Source organism: Andrographis paniculata, unplaced genomic scaffold, assembly GCF_009805555.1.
Source record: "Andrographis paniculata isolate CXL003 unplaced genomic scaffold, ASM980555v1 Contig95END, whole genome shotgun sequence".
NCBI lineage: Eukaryota > Viridiplantae > Streptophyta > Magnoliopsida > Lamiales > Acanthaceae > Andrographis > Andrographis paniculata.
Window position 1 is genome coordinate 2,919,808 of NW_026137634.1, and position 15,157 is coordinate 2,934,964.

General features: G+C 41.7%; 3 protein-coding genes across 9 annotated transcripts; all 3 read left to right on the forward strand.

Moving 5' to 3' along the window:
• Positions 1 to 512: 512 nt before the first annotated feature.
• On the forward strand, positions 513 to 4,684 carry LOC127243313 (actin-interacting protein 1-2). Of its 2 annotated transcripts, XM_051263278.1 has the most exons (6): positions 513 to 552; positions 810 to 1,252; positions 1,879 to 2,040; positions 2,437 to 2,623; positions 3,291 to 3,713; positions 3,800 to 4,684. In XM_051263278.1, exons 2-6 carry the CDS (start codon positions 861 to 863, stop codon positions 4,466 to 4,468), a joined length of 1,833 nt encoding a protein of 610 aa, XP_051119235.1. In that variant the 5' UTR covers positions 513 to 552; positions 810 to 860; the 3' UTR covers positions 4,469 to 4,684. The 2 variants fall into 2 exon arrangements, with proteins under 2 accessions (XP_051119235.1, XP_051119234.1); XM_051263277.1 differs by lacking the exon at positions 513 to 552 and having other exon boundaries at positions 672 to 1,252.
• Positions 4,685 to 5,578: 894 nt separating this feature from the next.
• LOC127243315 (beta-glucosidase 44-like) lies at positions 5,579 to 8,364 on the forward strand. The gene is made up of 10 exons (XM_051263280.1): positions 5,579 to 5,855; positions 5,950 to 6,008; positions 6,161 to 6,236; positions 6,359 to 6,430; positions 6,524 to 6,611; positions 6,694 to 6,946; positions 7,048 to 7,163; positions 7,282 to 7,499; positions 7,619 to 7,650; positions 7,746 to 8,364. Exons 1-10 carry the CDS (start codon positions 5,630 to 5,632, stop codon positions 8,118 to 8,120), a joined length of 1,515 nt encoding a protein of 504 aa, XP_051119237.1. The 5' UTR covers positions 5,579 to 5,629; the 3' UTR covers positions 8,121 to 8,364.
• A 920-nt stretch (positions 8,365 to 9,284) lies between these two features.
• Positions 9,285 to 15,015, forward strand: LOC127243311 (uncharacterized). 6 transcript variants are annotated; one of them, XM_051263273.1, is made up of 12 exons: positions 9,816 to 9,903; positions 10,183 to 10,235; positions 10,327 to 10,703; positions 10,908 to 11,107; positions 11,529 to 11,696; positions 12,137 to 12,451; positions 12,549 to 12,707; positions 12,808 to 12,957; positions 13,057 to 13,260; positions 13,335 to 13,379; positions 13,473 to 13,679; positions 13,753 to 15,015. In XM_051263273.1, the coding sequence occupies exons 3-12, from the start codon at positions 10,533 to 10,535 to the stop codon at positions 14,792 to 14,794; spliced, it is 2,661 nt and encodes an 886-aa protein (XP_051119230.1). In that variant the 5' UTR covers positions 9,816 to 9,903; positions 10,183 to 10,235; positions 10,327 to 10,532; the 3' UTR covers positions 14,795 to 15,015. The 6 variants fall into 6 exon arrangements, with proteins under 6 accessions (XP_051119226.1, XP_051119228.1, XP_051119227.1 ...); XM_051263274.1 differs by having other exon boundaries at positions 9,880 to 9,903; positions 10,189 to 10,235; XM_051263269.1 differs by having other exon boundaries at positions 9,285 to 9,903; positions 10,183 to 10,703.
• Positions 15,016 to 15,157: the final 142 nt, after the last annotated feature.

A 15,157-nucleotide genomic window follows, 5' to 3' on the forward strand; every position in this document is an offset into this window, starting at 1 on the left:
ACACATTTTTAAGTTGGATGAATTAGTGAATTGCATTGTGGGACAAAGATTGGCAAGTGAAAAAAATTTATATTTGTATTTCAAATTTGAATGTAGTTTTAAACAAATGATTACATATATTAATGGTATATAATATGCATATTTTATTTCTAGTCTATTCTGAAAAAGTTGTACTCAAGCAATTTCATATTACAAGAAGTTGTGATGATTTATAGGATCCATTTAACATTAGTAAGGAAGAGAATGGATGCATGGTGCTTCTTTAATCTTAATTATGGTTTTGCAGTGAGGATGAATATGTTGTATCATTACTCAATGAATATGTGAACATGCATTATGTCATGTGGTTGTTGAGCAATTGATGTTGGGGAGGGGAAGCCCAAGGGAGGCCTACGGCCATGCTATGCCTATGCAATGGTAATGTCTCTCTGTCTGTCTATAGAGTTTAGAATATGTAAGCAAGGAAGGAACGATTTCGTTTTTGCTTTTCTTTTCCACTGAAGGAAACAAAGACAAGAACAAGATCCAAATGGAAATCAGCCCAGCTAAGCGGTAAGTAAAGTGACTGCACTGCACTGCACTTCACTTCACTTGCAATTTTCAAAATCAAGGAGGAAATCAATAAAAGATTATTACAACACCACATCATGCCACCCACTTGCTTATAGTTATTGTTCTCTCCCAATCTTCCGCGCGCGCCCACACACACACGCATACTATATTACATAAAGAAAGAAACACATATCAAATCATATCATGCTCCCTCCTGCTTCCTAATTCCTCTGCCTTTCGCATTTCCCATTTCCCAGATTGCCAATTCGTTTCGTCGCTCGAGGAGAGGAGGAGACCCGTACCGAATAATGGCGGAGCTTCTGGAAACCTACGCGTGCGCCCCTTCGACGGAGCGGGGGCAAGGCATCCTGATATCCGGCGACCCCAAGTCCAATTCGATCCTCTACTGCAACGGGCGATCCGTGATCATTCGTTATCTGGACCGTCCGCTGGAGGTCAAGGTGTACGGAGAGCACGCGTACCCGGCCACCGTTGCCAGGTACTCCCCCAATGGGGAGTGGATCGCCTCCGCTGACGTGTCCGGCACCGTCCGGATCTGGGGGACCCACAACGATTTCGTGCTCAAGAAGGAGTATCGTGTCCTGTCTGGTCGGATCGACGACCTCCAGTGGTCTCCTGATGGCGCGCGCATCGTCGCCTGTGGTGATGGCAAGGGCAAGTCCTTTGTCCGCGCCTTTGTGTAAGCCTCTCTTTCATTTTCAGATCAAATGTCTTCTTTCCCTTCCCTTCCCTTCCCTTACCTCTTACCTTATGTGTTGCTGGAAATGGTTTGTTGGTGTCTGTCAAGATTCGAACTTTGTATGGCTGGAAACTTTTCGGTTGATATTAAGATTATTCTGATCTTTCATGTCATCATGACAGTTGGGCATGAGTTTGTGTGGCAACTGGGCCTTTGATTTAGATTCTTGGAGTTGTAAGAAGAATTTCTTTTGTGCACCTTCTGAGATTCATAGGACCTCCCTGCTGGGCATCTTGACAGCATTACATTTAGTTTGTGTGATTTCTGTATCATGATTGAGGGATGCTCTGATTCACGTATTGATTGAATTGAAGTGATCAAATTGCGGAAAGCCTTTATTCTCTGCTTCAACCATGTTAGTTAACCCTGCAAAAGATGCTTCTAGTTCTAGATAATAAGCTCCCAATTTCCTATTTCCTCGGTGACATCCTTATTCTTGAAGCACAAAATCAAATGTGTAGTTTGTTTGATGGCATATGTACGCTGCTCGTAGTTCATTTAAGTATGATGTGATTGAATTAGTAATTCCATTGTACCATTGCATGATACTGTGTTCTTATTTGCAGGTGGGATTCAGGAAGTAATGTTGGAGAATTTGATGGTCATTCTAAAAGGGTTTTAAGTTGTGCGTTTAAGCCATCAAGACCATTCAGAATTGTAACATGTGGCGAAGACTTTTTGATCAATTTTTATGAAGGACCTCCCTTTAAGTTCAAGCTGTCTCACAGGTTTCTTATTTCTTCATTTATGAGAATTGGAGCCTGTTTTATACTTACAACAACGGAAACAACATTGCGATAATTTTACAGTTCAGATATCAGATATTTTTATCCTTTTTTTCTTTCTTCAAAGACTGATATAGAAGATAGTCATCATTGCATTGAGAAATTCGTGAGCCCTAAGAGGAAAAACCTATTAAATAGAAGCACAAGATTTACTCAGTTTCTTTGACATTTTAATTTTTAACACCTGTCTATTTGATCCTTTGGTGGCCCTTTTTTTTTTTTTGCATGTTTCTAATAGTTAGGGGGACAACTTTCTTCTTCATTGTTGTGTTGTGAACTATTTTTTTCCCTTTACTGTTTATGTTTCTGCCTTTTGATTTAGTGGTATTTGGCCTCCAGGGATCATTCAAATTTTGCAAATTGCATTCGCTTTTCTCCAGATGGAAATAGATTTATTAGTGTAAGCTCTGACAAAAAGGGATTGTTATATGATGCTAAAACTGGAGAGAAAATTGGAGAGCTGTCTTCTGAGGATGGACACAAAGGCAGCATATATGCAGTTAGTTGGAGTCCTGACAGTAAAATGGCAAGTCTGATACATTTAATCACATATTGTTGATATTTCTGAAATGATTTTATATTGGTTCCATGTATCTGCTTATTCTGTGCCGAGGCGGAAAAAAACGAAAATAATCTTTTATCTCTTATATATAAGTTCACTATGCATGGAGGACAATGCAATTTTTTTCTTTCTTACTAGAAAACTATCTTATGACTTGGAGCGTTGATATTTGAGGAATTGCTTCTCTAAAGCTAAATTTTTGGATGTTAAGAATGAGATCACCATTGCATGTTTTGGGAACAAGTTTCAGAAGTTCAGCTCATTGTGTTTCGCTAAATCATTTAGGCACTCATGTAAGTTGAACTTAATATATATAGCAAAGTCCCAAAGTGAAGTTACAGGTTTGTATCTGTTTTATTTGTGAGAATGAGAGGTGAAAAATTAGGGACCTTTTTAGTACTAGTAACCATTAATGTCTTTTCTGTTGTTATGGCTTATCTGTAATCCGGTATGTATTTAGAGCTTCTGGAGAAGCTCTGAAAGCATGAATTACCTCTACATAAACTAGGTGTCACTGAATGCACAGTAGCTGTTTATAATTCATAGATAGATCTATGCATATGTTACATCGTGGCACTTTCTCTCTTTTGCGTGGTATACAGCTGTGTTAACCATTATAGCATATTTTCAGGTGGTAACCGTCTCTGCAGACAAGTCTGCTAAATTGTGGGAGATATCCGATGACAATACCGGAAATGTGAAGAAAACATTGATCTGCCCTGGTTCTGGTGGAGTGGATGATATGTTGGTTGGATGTCTTTGGCAAAATGATTACATTGTTACTATTTCTCTTGGTGGAACTATATACATTTACACAGCCAGCGATCTTGAAAAAGCTCCGCTAGAATTAGCTGGACACATGAAAAATATTAGTGCCCTTTCTGTGGTGAAAAGTGATCCCCAATTCATACTGACGGGCAGTTATGATGGCTTACTCCTTAAGTGGGTTCAGGGCACAGGATGCTATGGAAAGTTAGAGAGGAATGTGACTTCCCAAATGAAATGTTTTGCAGCCGTTGAACAAGAAATTGTATCGACGGGATTCGATAATAAGGTTAGAAAATGAGTCAATTATGCCGGTTTGTTTGTTTTCTCTGCACTGTTGTAAAATCTTTCTTTTACATTTGTTATTTGAGAAAGGTATGGAGGTCTTCCCTGCAAGGAGACCAATGCGGGGAGGCAGACAGCGTTGATATTGGCAATCAGCCCAAGGACCTGAGTCTTGCCCTTGTTTCTCCCGATCTTGCATTGGTATCCATTGAAACTGGGGTTGTGTTCCTCCGCGGCACAAAAATTGTGTCCACCATTGACCTTGGATTTACAGTGACAGCGTGTGCAATTGCGCCAAATGGAGATGAAGCTATTGTTGGCAGTCAGGACGGGAAATTACACGTCTACTCTGTTGCAGGCGACAGTTTGAATGAAGAGGCAGTGCTTGAGAAACATCGGGGAGCTATCACGGTCATCCGCTACTCTCCGGATGTTTCCATGTTTGCGTCGGCAGATGCAAACCGAGAAGCCACTGTATGGGACCGTGCTTCCCGCGAGGTGAAACTTAAGAACATGCTATACCACACGGCGCGCATAAACTGCCTGGCATGGTCCCCGGACAGCAGCATGGTGGCCACGGGGTCACTGGACACTTGTGTCATAGCATACAGATTAGATAAGCCAGCGTCGAGCCGGGTAACCATAAAGGGAGCGCACCTGGGCGGGGTGTACGGATTGGGGTTCACAGACGAGACAACGATGGTCAGCTCGGGCGAGGATGCATGCATCCGGGTGTGGAAGGTAACAGCGCAGGACTAGTATTTGAATTTTCTGTGTTTCTTTTCTTGCCATAGATATAAATATAAATATTGATGAGCTTGTTTTGGTTCTCGTGGAAAGAATAATGTAACAGTAATAGGCAGAGTGAGTGTGTGTTTTGTGTGCTGTTTGAAATGGTGCGTGTGTTGTAATCGCGGATTTTGTGTGCAAGATGCTTCATTTGTATTTTTGTTTATGGTATTTGGTTTGTGGTGATATTAGCATGGCTTAGCTTAGGTAGCAGAGTGAGAGAGATGAGATGAGATGAGATGGCAATGAAGCAGCAGCAGCAGCTGAAATTACGATGAGGTGATGAAAATTCCGTAGTCCGAGGAGAGGAGATGATATCATTTAGGAAGTTGGAGAGAGAACAAGAGAGAGATGATGACTGAGGAGGAGGAGGACCATCATTAGTGTGGAGTGGAGTGGGGGAGGAGAGAGGATCACGTCACCGTCACCGTCACGTGTCAAGTTGGGTTGGGGGGGTAAGGTAATAATTGTACTTTCTTCCTCCTTCAGCCCAGCCAGCCAGGGACCAATCACCAATCACCAATGCCTTCCTGCCTATGTATCTATTTGCTGCCTATTGCTCTTTTTTCTTGGATCCAACAAGGAAGGGAAAGATATGGATAATGTGGCATGGCGAGTGAGTGATGGGGTTGGTTGGTTGGTTTTACATTTACATACATACATTAAAGCAATTTAATTTAATGAATGGGTATCCGTGGACTCCTATAATAGAAATAGAAATAGAAATAGAATCAGAATCAGAATAGAATGTGTGCAGATAATGAATGGAATGTGTGCGTGAAGGAGGGGAGGGCAGGGCAGGGCAGGGTCAGTTAGTTGGTTGTCAACAGGGATGGGAACATTCAGAGAGCAAAACAAGCGAGAGGCCAATAAATAAACATACAAACAAAACATGCAGCAGCAATCTTCTCCTTACAGCACGCAATTTCTGACTGCGGCTGCGACTGTGTAACGGAAAATGTATCTATCCATCCATCCATCCATCTAAATTTGGGGAGTAGCCGAAACAGTGAATCGGGCGGCCGTGAATTGATACTTTCCTTTCCTTTCCTGGTCTATAAATAGACACCGAGCCAAGTAGGAAGTACCACGCCACAAACTATAGTTTGTGTAGTGAAGCCGAAGACGAAGATGACGAGCAAGGGCACTCCTCCATCGCCATCATTGCTCCTCTTGTTTGTTCTTGTTCTTCTAGGTCTGTTCTCATCACCATGCTCCTCCTCCTCCGGTCTGAGCCGCAGCAACTTCCCGAAGAACTTTGTGTTTGGGACAGCGGCGTCGGCTTACCAGGTGGAGGGCATGGCCAGCAAGGACGGGCGCGGCCCCAGCATTTGGGATACTTTCATCAAACAACCTGGTATTTCTTCTTCTGTACGAATTGAGTACTGAGTATTACTAGACTAGGCTACTTTGGATTCCATTATTGATTTTGTTTTTGACTTGGGACACAGGGCGCGAGCCCAACAATGCTTCCGGGGAGGTGTCGGTGGATCAGTATCACAAGTATAAAGTAAGGCTTCTTTTCCACTCCCAACAACAACAACAACTGTTTATTACTACTACTACTACTCCTCTTATTATTTATGTCCGAACAACAACAACAACAATCAATTATTCTATTGAGATTTCCGCCTCATTAATCATCCTCCTCCTGTCTTCCAGGACGACCTTGATCTTATGGCGAAGCTCAATTTCGACGCATACAGGTTTTCGATTTCATGGCCCCGGATCTTCCCAAGTAACCTACCTAGCCATAATCATATCATCTGAAACATCACATCATATAATACACACACACTTTACATACAATATAATGATTGATGATGATTCATGCTCTTGAAAACTTTGTAATGGTGGTAGATGGAACTGGAAAGGTGAACTGGAAGGGAGTGGCTTACTACAATAGACTAATCAATTACATGCTCAAAAAGGGTAAAGGAGCAAACCTCTTTCTTACTAGATATATGTGGATCCATGATGATGATGATGATGACGATGTAGTCGAGTCCTAATCACTCTACGTAGGTATCACGCCGTATCCCAATCTGAACCACTACGATCTTCCTCAAGCTCTTCAGGATCGCTACAAGGGGTGGCTGAGCCATGAAGTAGTGTAAGTGTGGAGAATAATGTGTGTGTGTAATATAATAGAATATAATGTAACATGAATGTGTGTTTGTGGGTGATTGATGCAGAAAGGACTTTGCCGACTACGCGGATTTCTGCTTCAAGACATTCGGGGACAGAGTGAAGAACTGGCAGACGTTCAATGAGCCCAGAGTGGTGGCCGCACTTGGATACGACAACGGCTTCTTTGCACCGGGGAGGTGCTCCAAAGCGTTTGGGAATTGCACCGAGGGGGATTCCTCAACTGAGCCTTACATCGTTGCTCATAATCTCATTTTAAGCCACGCAGCTGCTGTTCAGCGATATCGCCAAAAGTATCAAGTAATGAATAATTGACCTAGTTAGTTAGTAACTACTGGAGTAGTAACATCGCTTCAGTGGTGGCTATAACTTTGGATTGGATCGGATCGGACTTATTGCAGGCAAAACAGCAGGGGAGGATTGGAATCCTACTCGATTTTGTTTGGTACGAGCCCCTCACTAGGTCCAAAGCAGACAACTATGCTGCTCAACGCGCCCGAGATTTTCACATCGGATGGTAAAGATTAGAATACTCACTGCCACCAAATCACTAGTAACACGCAATCCTGTCCTGTCCTCACTTGCTGAAAAGGCAAGATGTGTTTGTTTGTTTGTTTGTTTGTTTGTTCATGTAGGTTTTTGCATCCTCTGGTGTACGGAGAGTATCCAAAAACAATGCAGAACATCGTGGGGAAAAGGCTGCCAAAGTTCTCAGGGGATGAGGTGAAGATGGTTAAAGGATCGTTCGATTTTGTGGGGATAAACCAATACACGGCATACTATATGTACGACGCGAAGCAGCAAAATGCAACCAACCTGGGGTACCAGCAGGACTGGGACTGTGGATTTGCCTGTAAGTGACCGTGACCGACCTGTTTGCTGGTGTTGGTTGCTTCCATAATAAGTTTGTTTAGTAGTAATTGTTGTTAAGGTTGCTGACCTGAGCATTTGATCCAACTGACTCCTTGGCAGATGAGCGTAACGGAGTGCCGATCGGGCCAAGGGTAAGCGAGCGAGCAAGTTATGGTGATGATGATTTATGTACATAGGTAGGTAGAGAGAGATAGAGAATGAATGAATGGATGGATGAATGTGGCAGGCGCACTCGGATTGGCTTTACATGGTGCCGTGGGGGCTGTACAAGGCGGTGAGCTACATCAAGGAGAGGTACGGGAACCCGGAGGTGATCCTGGCGGAGAACGGAATGGATCAGGCGGGCAACCTGACGCTGCCGGCGGTGCTGGAGGACACAGTGAGGATCAACTACTACGCGAGCTACCTGGAGGCGCTGAGGAGGGCGATGGCGGAGGGGGCTAACGTGAGCGGCTACTTCCAGTGGACCTTCGTGGACAACTTCGAGTGGAGGCTGGGCTACACCTCTAGGTTTGGGATCGTCTACGTCGACTTCCACACGCTCAAGAGGTACCCCAAGAAGTCCGCCGAATGGTTCCGCCGCCTGCAGCAGAGGAATTAGACTGACAGACATTCTCATCAGAACAATCCCAATCCCAATTCCCATCATCGTCATCCCATCTCATCTACTGCACTGCACAACACTAATTTACTGCTTGCTTGTTTTTTTGTCTGTCGTCTGTAGTGCAGCAGTAGTTGTTGTTTCTGCCTCTCTCTCTCTCTCTCTCTCTCTCTCCCTCCTTTTGGACATCATCATCATCACCATCATCATCAGTCGATCAATAAAACCCCGTGATCATAGATAATCAGCGCCTGCAAATTAAAATTTGAATTGACGAGTGCAATGGAGTGGGCTCTCTCGCTCCCTCCCTCCCTCCCTCCTTCCGGTTCCATTTCTTGTAGCAGATTTGCATGCTGTTACGTTGGGAGTTGATGATTCAACAATCTCATGTTATCATTACTACTAGTATTTACCTGGGTCGTCTTTTATTTCAAAAATATTATGCTCATATCTAGCTGTATCAAAAATAATTAAGTTGGTGATGGTGTGACTTGCCTGCCCTAGTTTGTAGGTTCACCCGGTTTTCTAGGTAGGTAGCAGTTGCCTATTCTCAAATTATCAAAAATAAATAAAATAAATAATAATATACTGTATAATTAATAGATAATTAAAAATATATCAGTAAAAATAATTATTTTATAATATAAATAATTATAAATTAAAATTAAAATAACTAATTAGTTTAATTAAAATTTTAAAAAAAAATTTAAAAATTTAAAATGAGATTAAAGTGTGTAATTATTTTAAAAAAAGGAAAATAACCGATATTTGGGACAGACAAAAACTACAACCCTGGAGATAATATCTGGGACGGAAGGAGTAATAATTAACTTGGAGTTAGCTAGCTAGCTGTGTGCCTTTTGTTGTACAATTGATTTTATTTGAGTAACAAGATTATTTTATTGTTATTAATTTATTAATATGTACCATTTATTTTAAAATATTAAAAATTAATATATTATTATAAATAAGTTTATAAGTAATAAATATAAATATATTTTAAAAATTTGAAAATAATAAATAACTCTTATTAAAAAAATGAGATAAATACATATATATATATATAATATCAAAACAACTCTAATTATGTTTATTTTATATTGATATTAATGATTTTTATTTTTTTCCAGGTAAATAATATACCAAGTAGTTAAATTAGATTACTAAAATAGCAGTAATAATGTGAAGAAGGCGGCATTCCTTCTCTTCTTCTTCTTCTACTTTCTTGTCTAGGTTTTGGTTTTGCTTTTTGGTGACGAAGTGAGGATGAGAAATTAAAATCCAGTCGGTCGGCTACAACCACAGATATACTGCTATATATATATATGGGGGCAAAACATGCTGCCGCCAATTCTCTCCTGGCGCCCCCCTCCCCTCCCTTCCAATAAACCCTAAGCTCCTCGATCCTCCTCAATTTTCGACATGGCTTCTCCCGACGAAGCCGTGTCAGATTCTGATTCCGACGACGGGTTCAAGGCCGATTTAGATGCTCTCGGGAGAGCTTGCCGATTAACCGGCAAAAACCCAGACGATAATCCGCTTCCGCAGTCGCGCCCCGGCGCCGGCCATCTATCCGAAAGTGGGGACTCCGATGGGGACGATTACGGTGCGGATGACCTTCAATTGGTGCGCAGTATTCAGGATCGCTTCGCAATTGACGAAGAGTCTCTGTCCGCGAAACCTTTGTGTATGTTGCCGGCTGATTGGTCTGATAGCGATAATTGTGAGGATGATTACGAGACCCTCCGAGCCATCCAGCGTCGGTTTTCCGCGTATAATGACGGTAAACTCTGATAGAGTCGTATTGTTTTAATTCAGTCCTATGGCTTCTTTGCCTCTCCCACTATAAGTTTTCGTATTGATTTGAAAGTTATTTCGAAATTCTATTTGCTTGCTACCTTGTCGCAATTTGGAAAGAAGTTTGCTCTTCGGCTTGCATGTTTTACCAAAGATTGTAAAGATTACCGTTTGGTTTTGGTAGTGATGTGTATTAGCAGAGGCGAGACCCTTTTTGTGATTTTCAATGAGAGTAACTTGTGGCATCTTCATTTTGCATGATCAGATACAGGGGGCTTGAAAGCCTATGGGGAAGACATTACTTTTAGTCCTGTGCAGGTGGGTGCTACTATTATAAGTTCAGAAAAGGAAAGTACCAATAGATTTGTCGAGAGAACTAATGCTCGAGAAGGGTTTCTGAATTGTGTAGATGCAAGTGAACCTCCTGTCCAGAGTTCCAAAGCATGTGATGATGCTGGCGGAAGACAAACTTCTGATTTTGTTGAATGTAATGGACCAGTAACTGATGACTTGGCTAATTTGCCCATTCAAACCTCTCACTTCCCAGATTCTGCCTTGGTATTTATTGATGCTATCAAGAAAAATAGATCTTGTCAGAAACTTTTAAGGAGTAAGATGCTGCAGCTGGAAGCTAGGGCTGAAGAACTCAAAAAGCTCATCAATCGGGTCAAAATCCTGAAAGATTTCCAGCTCGCTTGTAAGAGGAAGACCGGACGAGCCCTGTCACAAAAAAAGGATCCTCGTGTGCAGTTAATATCTGTGCCAAAACTAAGGGCAACTAAGAAGGTTTTTCTATTTTTTGCATTTTACCTTGTTAACTGCAGTTTATCTTGTTCATTTGTGGCAGATTTGGTTTTATTTTCCCACAGTTAGTTTTTTTATTGTTCTTATCCATCAAATTATCCTCTGCTAAAATATTCTGAATGTTACTGGATTTTACTTATTGAAGTCATTCATTTTGATTATCAAACTTCATTTGGATTCCTGCAGTTTAATGAGAATAAAGTCCCTGCTGCTTATAAGGGTCCTCCTGAGAATATACATGTTACTGATTATAAGGAGACATTGGAAAGGTTTGCCGTCTCTGTTAATCTGGAGAAATGGTCAAAGGAAGATAGAGAAAAACTTTTGAAGGGAGTGAAACAACAGTATCAAGGAATGTTGCTGCAGCAATCTGTTGATGGACTTAGGTATGATTTCTCATGGAGAGTGTTGTGTCATGGACATTACTGTGAGAAGCATGTACACATTCATGTTTTTTGCTTTCACTAGGTGGTTATTTACATGTCCTTTGCATGTCATTTGATATGGCGGTGGTTATCATGATCTTCTAATCCTACAGCGCTGATACTAAAAACTCTTAGGGAGCAGTCAACATAATTAATTTGTGTCGCAGTATATTATAGTTGGGAAAAATTGGAGGCATTGTGAGAATTAAACTGTTCTGGGATATGGAAATTCATAAGTTGATCCAGCTCTCCATTGAGCCTGATATTTGTAAAATAAATACTGGCCTTCATGTCTTTGCATATTTGGATATGTGCACGCTTCTGATATTTTCCTTGTTCAAGATTTATGCATAGCTGTAAAACATTGTCTGTTTTCTTGCAGTGATGCAGATGGATCATATGGTTCTAGTAATGTTGATAGCATCATGGGATCCATTAAAGACCTCGATGTAACACCAGAGAAAATACGATCATTTTTGCCTGAGGTCAATTGGAATCAACTGGCTTCTATGTATGTCCCTTCCCATTCTGGTGCTGAATGCCAAGCAAGGTAAAGTTGGAATAGTATTCTAAGAGATATGATGTTTTAACAACAATCATACTTCATAAATGTTGGTGGAATGGTTGACGGTATGAACAGACACAATACCTTCTCACATTACTCACTACCATGAACAATAGCATAATAGGATTTGGTTAAGTGTGATCATTTGTCATGATAGTTGTTCGTTGGAATCAATTGATAGTGTGATGCTTGTGAGTATGTGGTAGTTCTGTTTATCAGTATGTTTACACAACGCAAGTGCATAAATAAAAGAAACATGCTATCAACAATTTGTCGTAGCCAACATTTCAATAATTAAGAGAAAGTGTTAGGAGTAAAGAAATTACACTCAACCTAACCTTCATGACTATATGATGATTAATCACATACATTGCACATGTGTGTGGATCACACTCATTTATGAATTGCAACTTCTTGCCTTTCAGGTTTCTGAACTTTGAGGACCCTTTAATCAATCATAACCCATGGACTACAATGGAGGACAAGAATCTTTTGCATATTGTACAACAGAAGGGAGTAAGTAATTGGTTAGATATTGCTGCATCACTGGGGACAAATAGAACACCGTTTCAGTGTCTAGCACGCTATCAAAGGAGTCTTAACGCTTCTATACTCAAAAGAGAATGGACAAAAGAGGAAGACGACCAACTTCGAGCTGCCGTGGAAACTTTTGGTGAGAGTAATTGGCAACTTGTTGCATCTGTGCTGGAAGGACGAGCTGGTACCCAATGCTCTAATAGGTCAGTTAACATACCCATTTTTAGCTCTTACATGTTTGCAGCTTTAGTAGGAACCCTTCATGATAATATGTTGTTGCATCTCATGGTGACGATTCAGATGGTTGAAAACTCTTCATCCAGCAAGAAGAAGAGTTGGAAAATGGACTGAAGAGGAAGACAAACGCTTGAAAGTTGCTGTAACACTATTTGGTGCAAAAACATGGAAAAAAGTAGCTAGTTGTGTTCCAGGTCGAACACATGTGCAGTGCAGAGAAAGGTAATCTTTCAACAGCCTAATCGTATTTAAATTCTTGAATTTAGCGATTATACATGCAGAGGTGTGGATTGATATGGAAATGGGCATTCATTGGTGTCAGATGGGTAAATTGCTTGAATCCTTCCCTAAACACAGCTGAATGGTCGGAAGAAGAAGATTATAAACTGGAAGTAGCCATTAAAGAGCATGGATACTGTTGGTCCAAGGTTGCTGGTTATATTCCTCATCGAACAGATAATCAGTGTTGGAGGTATCTATAATAGACCAAATACTTTACATCCCCACACATCAAATACTATCCAGTTTCTTTGTATCTGGTTGACTATATCTCCTGATTTTAAATTATTAGGAGATGGAAGGTATTATTTCCAAATGAAGTACCCCGCCTTCAAGAAGATAGAAAAATACAAAGGGCTGCATTAATATCAAACTTTGTTGATAGGGAGTCTGAAAAACCTTCCCTTGGACCCAATGACTTTGTATTGCCAAAGCAAGAATGTATAACTGGATCTGAAATTGTTGGTTCTTCCACAACGCAAAAGAGAGGATCAAGGTATGATTTTTAGGTAATGAAACTTGCCATCTTTCTAAATGTGGGAATAGTACTGATTCCCTGGTCTTTTACAGGCGAAGGAAGGCAGGTGAACTTGTTGTAGTACACACCCCTTCCAGGTAAAGCCTTTGTTCCTTTGTTCCCTTGCTTTTCCTTTAGCGGAGCCACTGTCTCTCTCTCTCATTCATGTTAAATTATTTTTCATGCTGCAGTAAGATGTGTTCGGGAGATATTCCATGTTTAACAAATGATTGTCTGGTTGAAAATGTGCAACATAGACCAAGATGCACCAATAGGAGAAGAAGGGGTGAACAAACACTTGCAATTGAAAAACATAGCTCAACAAGCAAGCTGTCTCCATCTCCTTCTCCAGATACAGTGTTAACTGTTGCATCCAGATGTGAAGATGTGGGATCATGGTGAGATACAGCATTGCAAATTGCTTCTGTCATGATTCTTTCTTGCATAGCTCACTGTCCGCACTTGTTGCAGTGTAAAATCCAAATCACTATATGTTGACGACCATGCACCCAGCGCAGCTGATGAAGGGCATATGGGGGCGATTGATCAGCAGGTGGTGGACCATGAATTGCTTGGTGGAATGGAAGAATATTCACTAGAATCATTTGTCAATCTGCATCCGGATGCAGAAGCTGTGGGTGGTGGGCCTGCTACCAGTAAAAGTTACAAGGCTTCCAAGCTGCAGCCGAGGAGGCGAAATTGTAGAACCCTAGAGGAAGGGCCACCGGAAGTGCGTGCACAAAGCGGAGATGGAGCCATGTCAAAGACCAGAAAGAGGAGCGGGAAGAGGTCTGATCTTACAAATGATCAGAGTTCACATTTCCCAAACACGACCTCAACCTCACCGATGAGTGTTGGTGAAGAGGTGGGAGTCGATTGTGGAGCTAAAGGTAGGAAAAGGAGGCGGAAGTGTGAAGAAATATGTTCCAGTATTGATTGTGCATCTCTGGCTGTTGATGGCCAAAATGCGATTGCGACAGCAGCAGCAGCAGTTGATGGAGATGAACCATCTTTATGCCAGAGTGCAGTAGTCGTGTGGGGTGATATGGAGGATCTTAGTGTGTATTCTTCTGACAGGGAAAATGATATAATAAGGCTGTCTGAGACTGGAGATAGCAATGCAGCCCCCGCCCCCGCCCCAGCCCCAGCCCCAGCCTCACTACTTGTAGTACAAGGAGGAGGAGGAGGAGCAGATGGAGCGCGAAGGAATGGTGATCCTGGTAAATTGGTGGGGAATTCTCACCAGGCACCGAGCAGCTCTGCTGGTGCAGTTATACCTGAAAAGCGAAGAGGTAGAAATGGCAGCAGCAGCAGCAGCAGTAGCAGTAGTTCCGGAAATGGGCGGTTGGAGGAGGAGGAGGAGGAGGATACAACTCTGGCTGCTCTATACCAAAAGCTGAAGAAAAGGAAATTCAGGACCAGAGCAGAGCACAAGCACAGCACAGCAAAGGAGAGGTCCCTCCCCCCTCCCAAAAACTCAAAAACAATAGCAATAGCAAATAGCAATACATAGTCCTATTTTTGCAGAAGAGAGGCAGAGAGAGAGAGAGAGAGGGAGAGAAAGAGGCGTGGATGGGATTGGGACTGGTGGGGCACGAGGAATGGATATGAACGGACGGATCCGCTTACTTTTTAATCTATATCTGTGCCCTCTCAAAATTAGGGTTGGGTTTGCAGGGAATTCTCGTTTCTTTGGTCCATTCCAGTTATATGATATTTTATTTTATTGTTTAATTTGATTTGATATATTAGTGTCACCCAAGTTAGAAGAAAATATGGGCCTATAATTGGGTTTGTTGGACTGATCAAGGGGTGTTTCGAGAAAATCGGGTTAAATAGATGTATTTCTAAGGAAATTATAGGTCGGAAGGTCCGC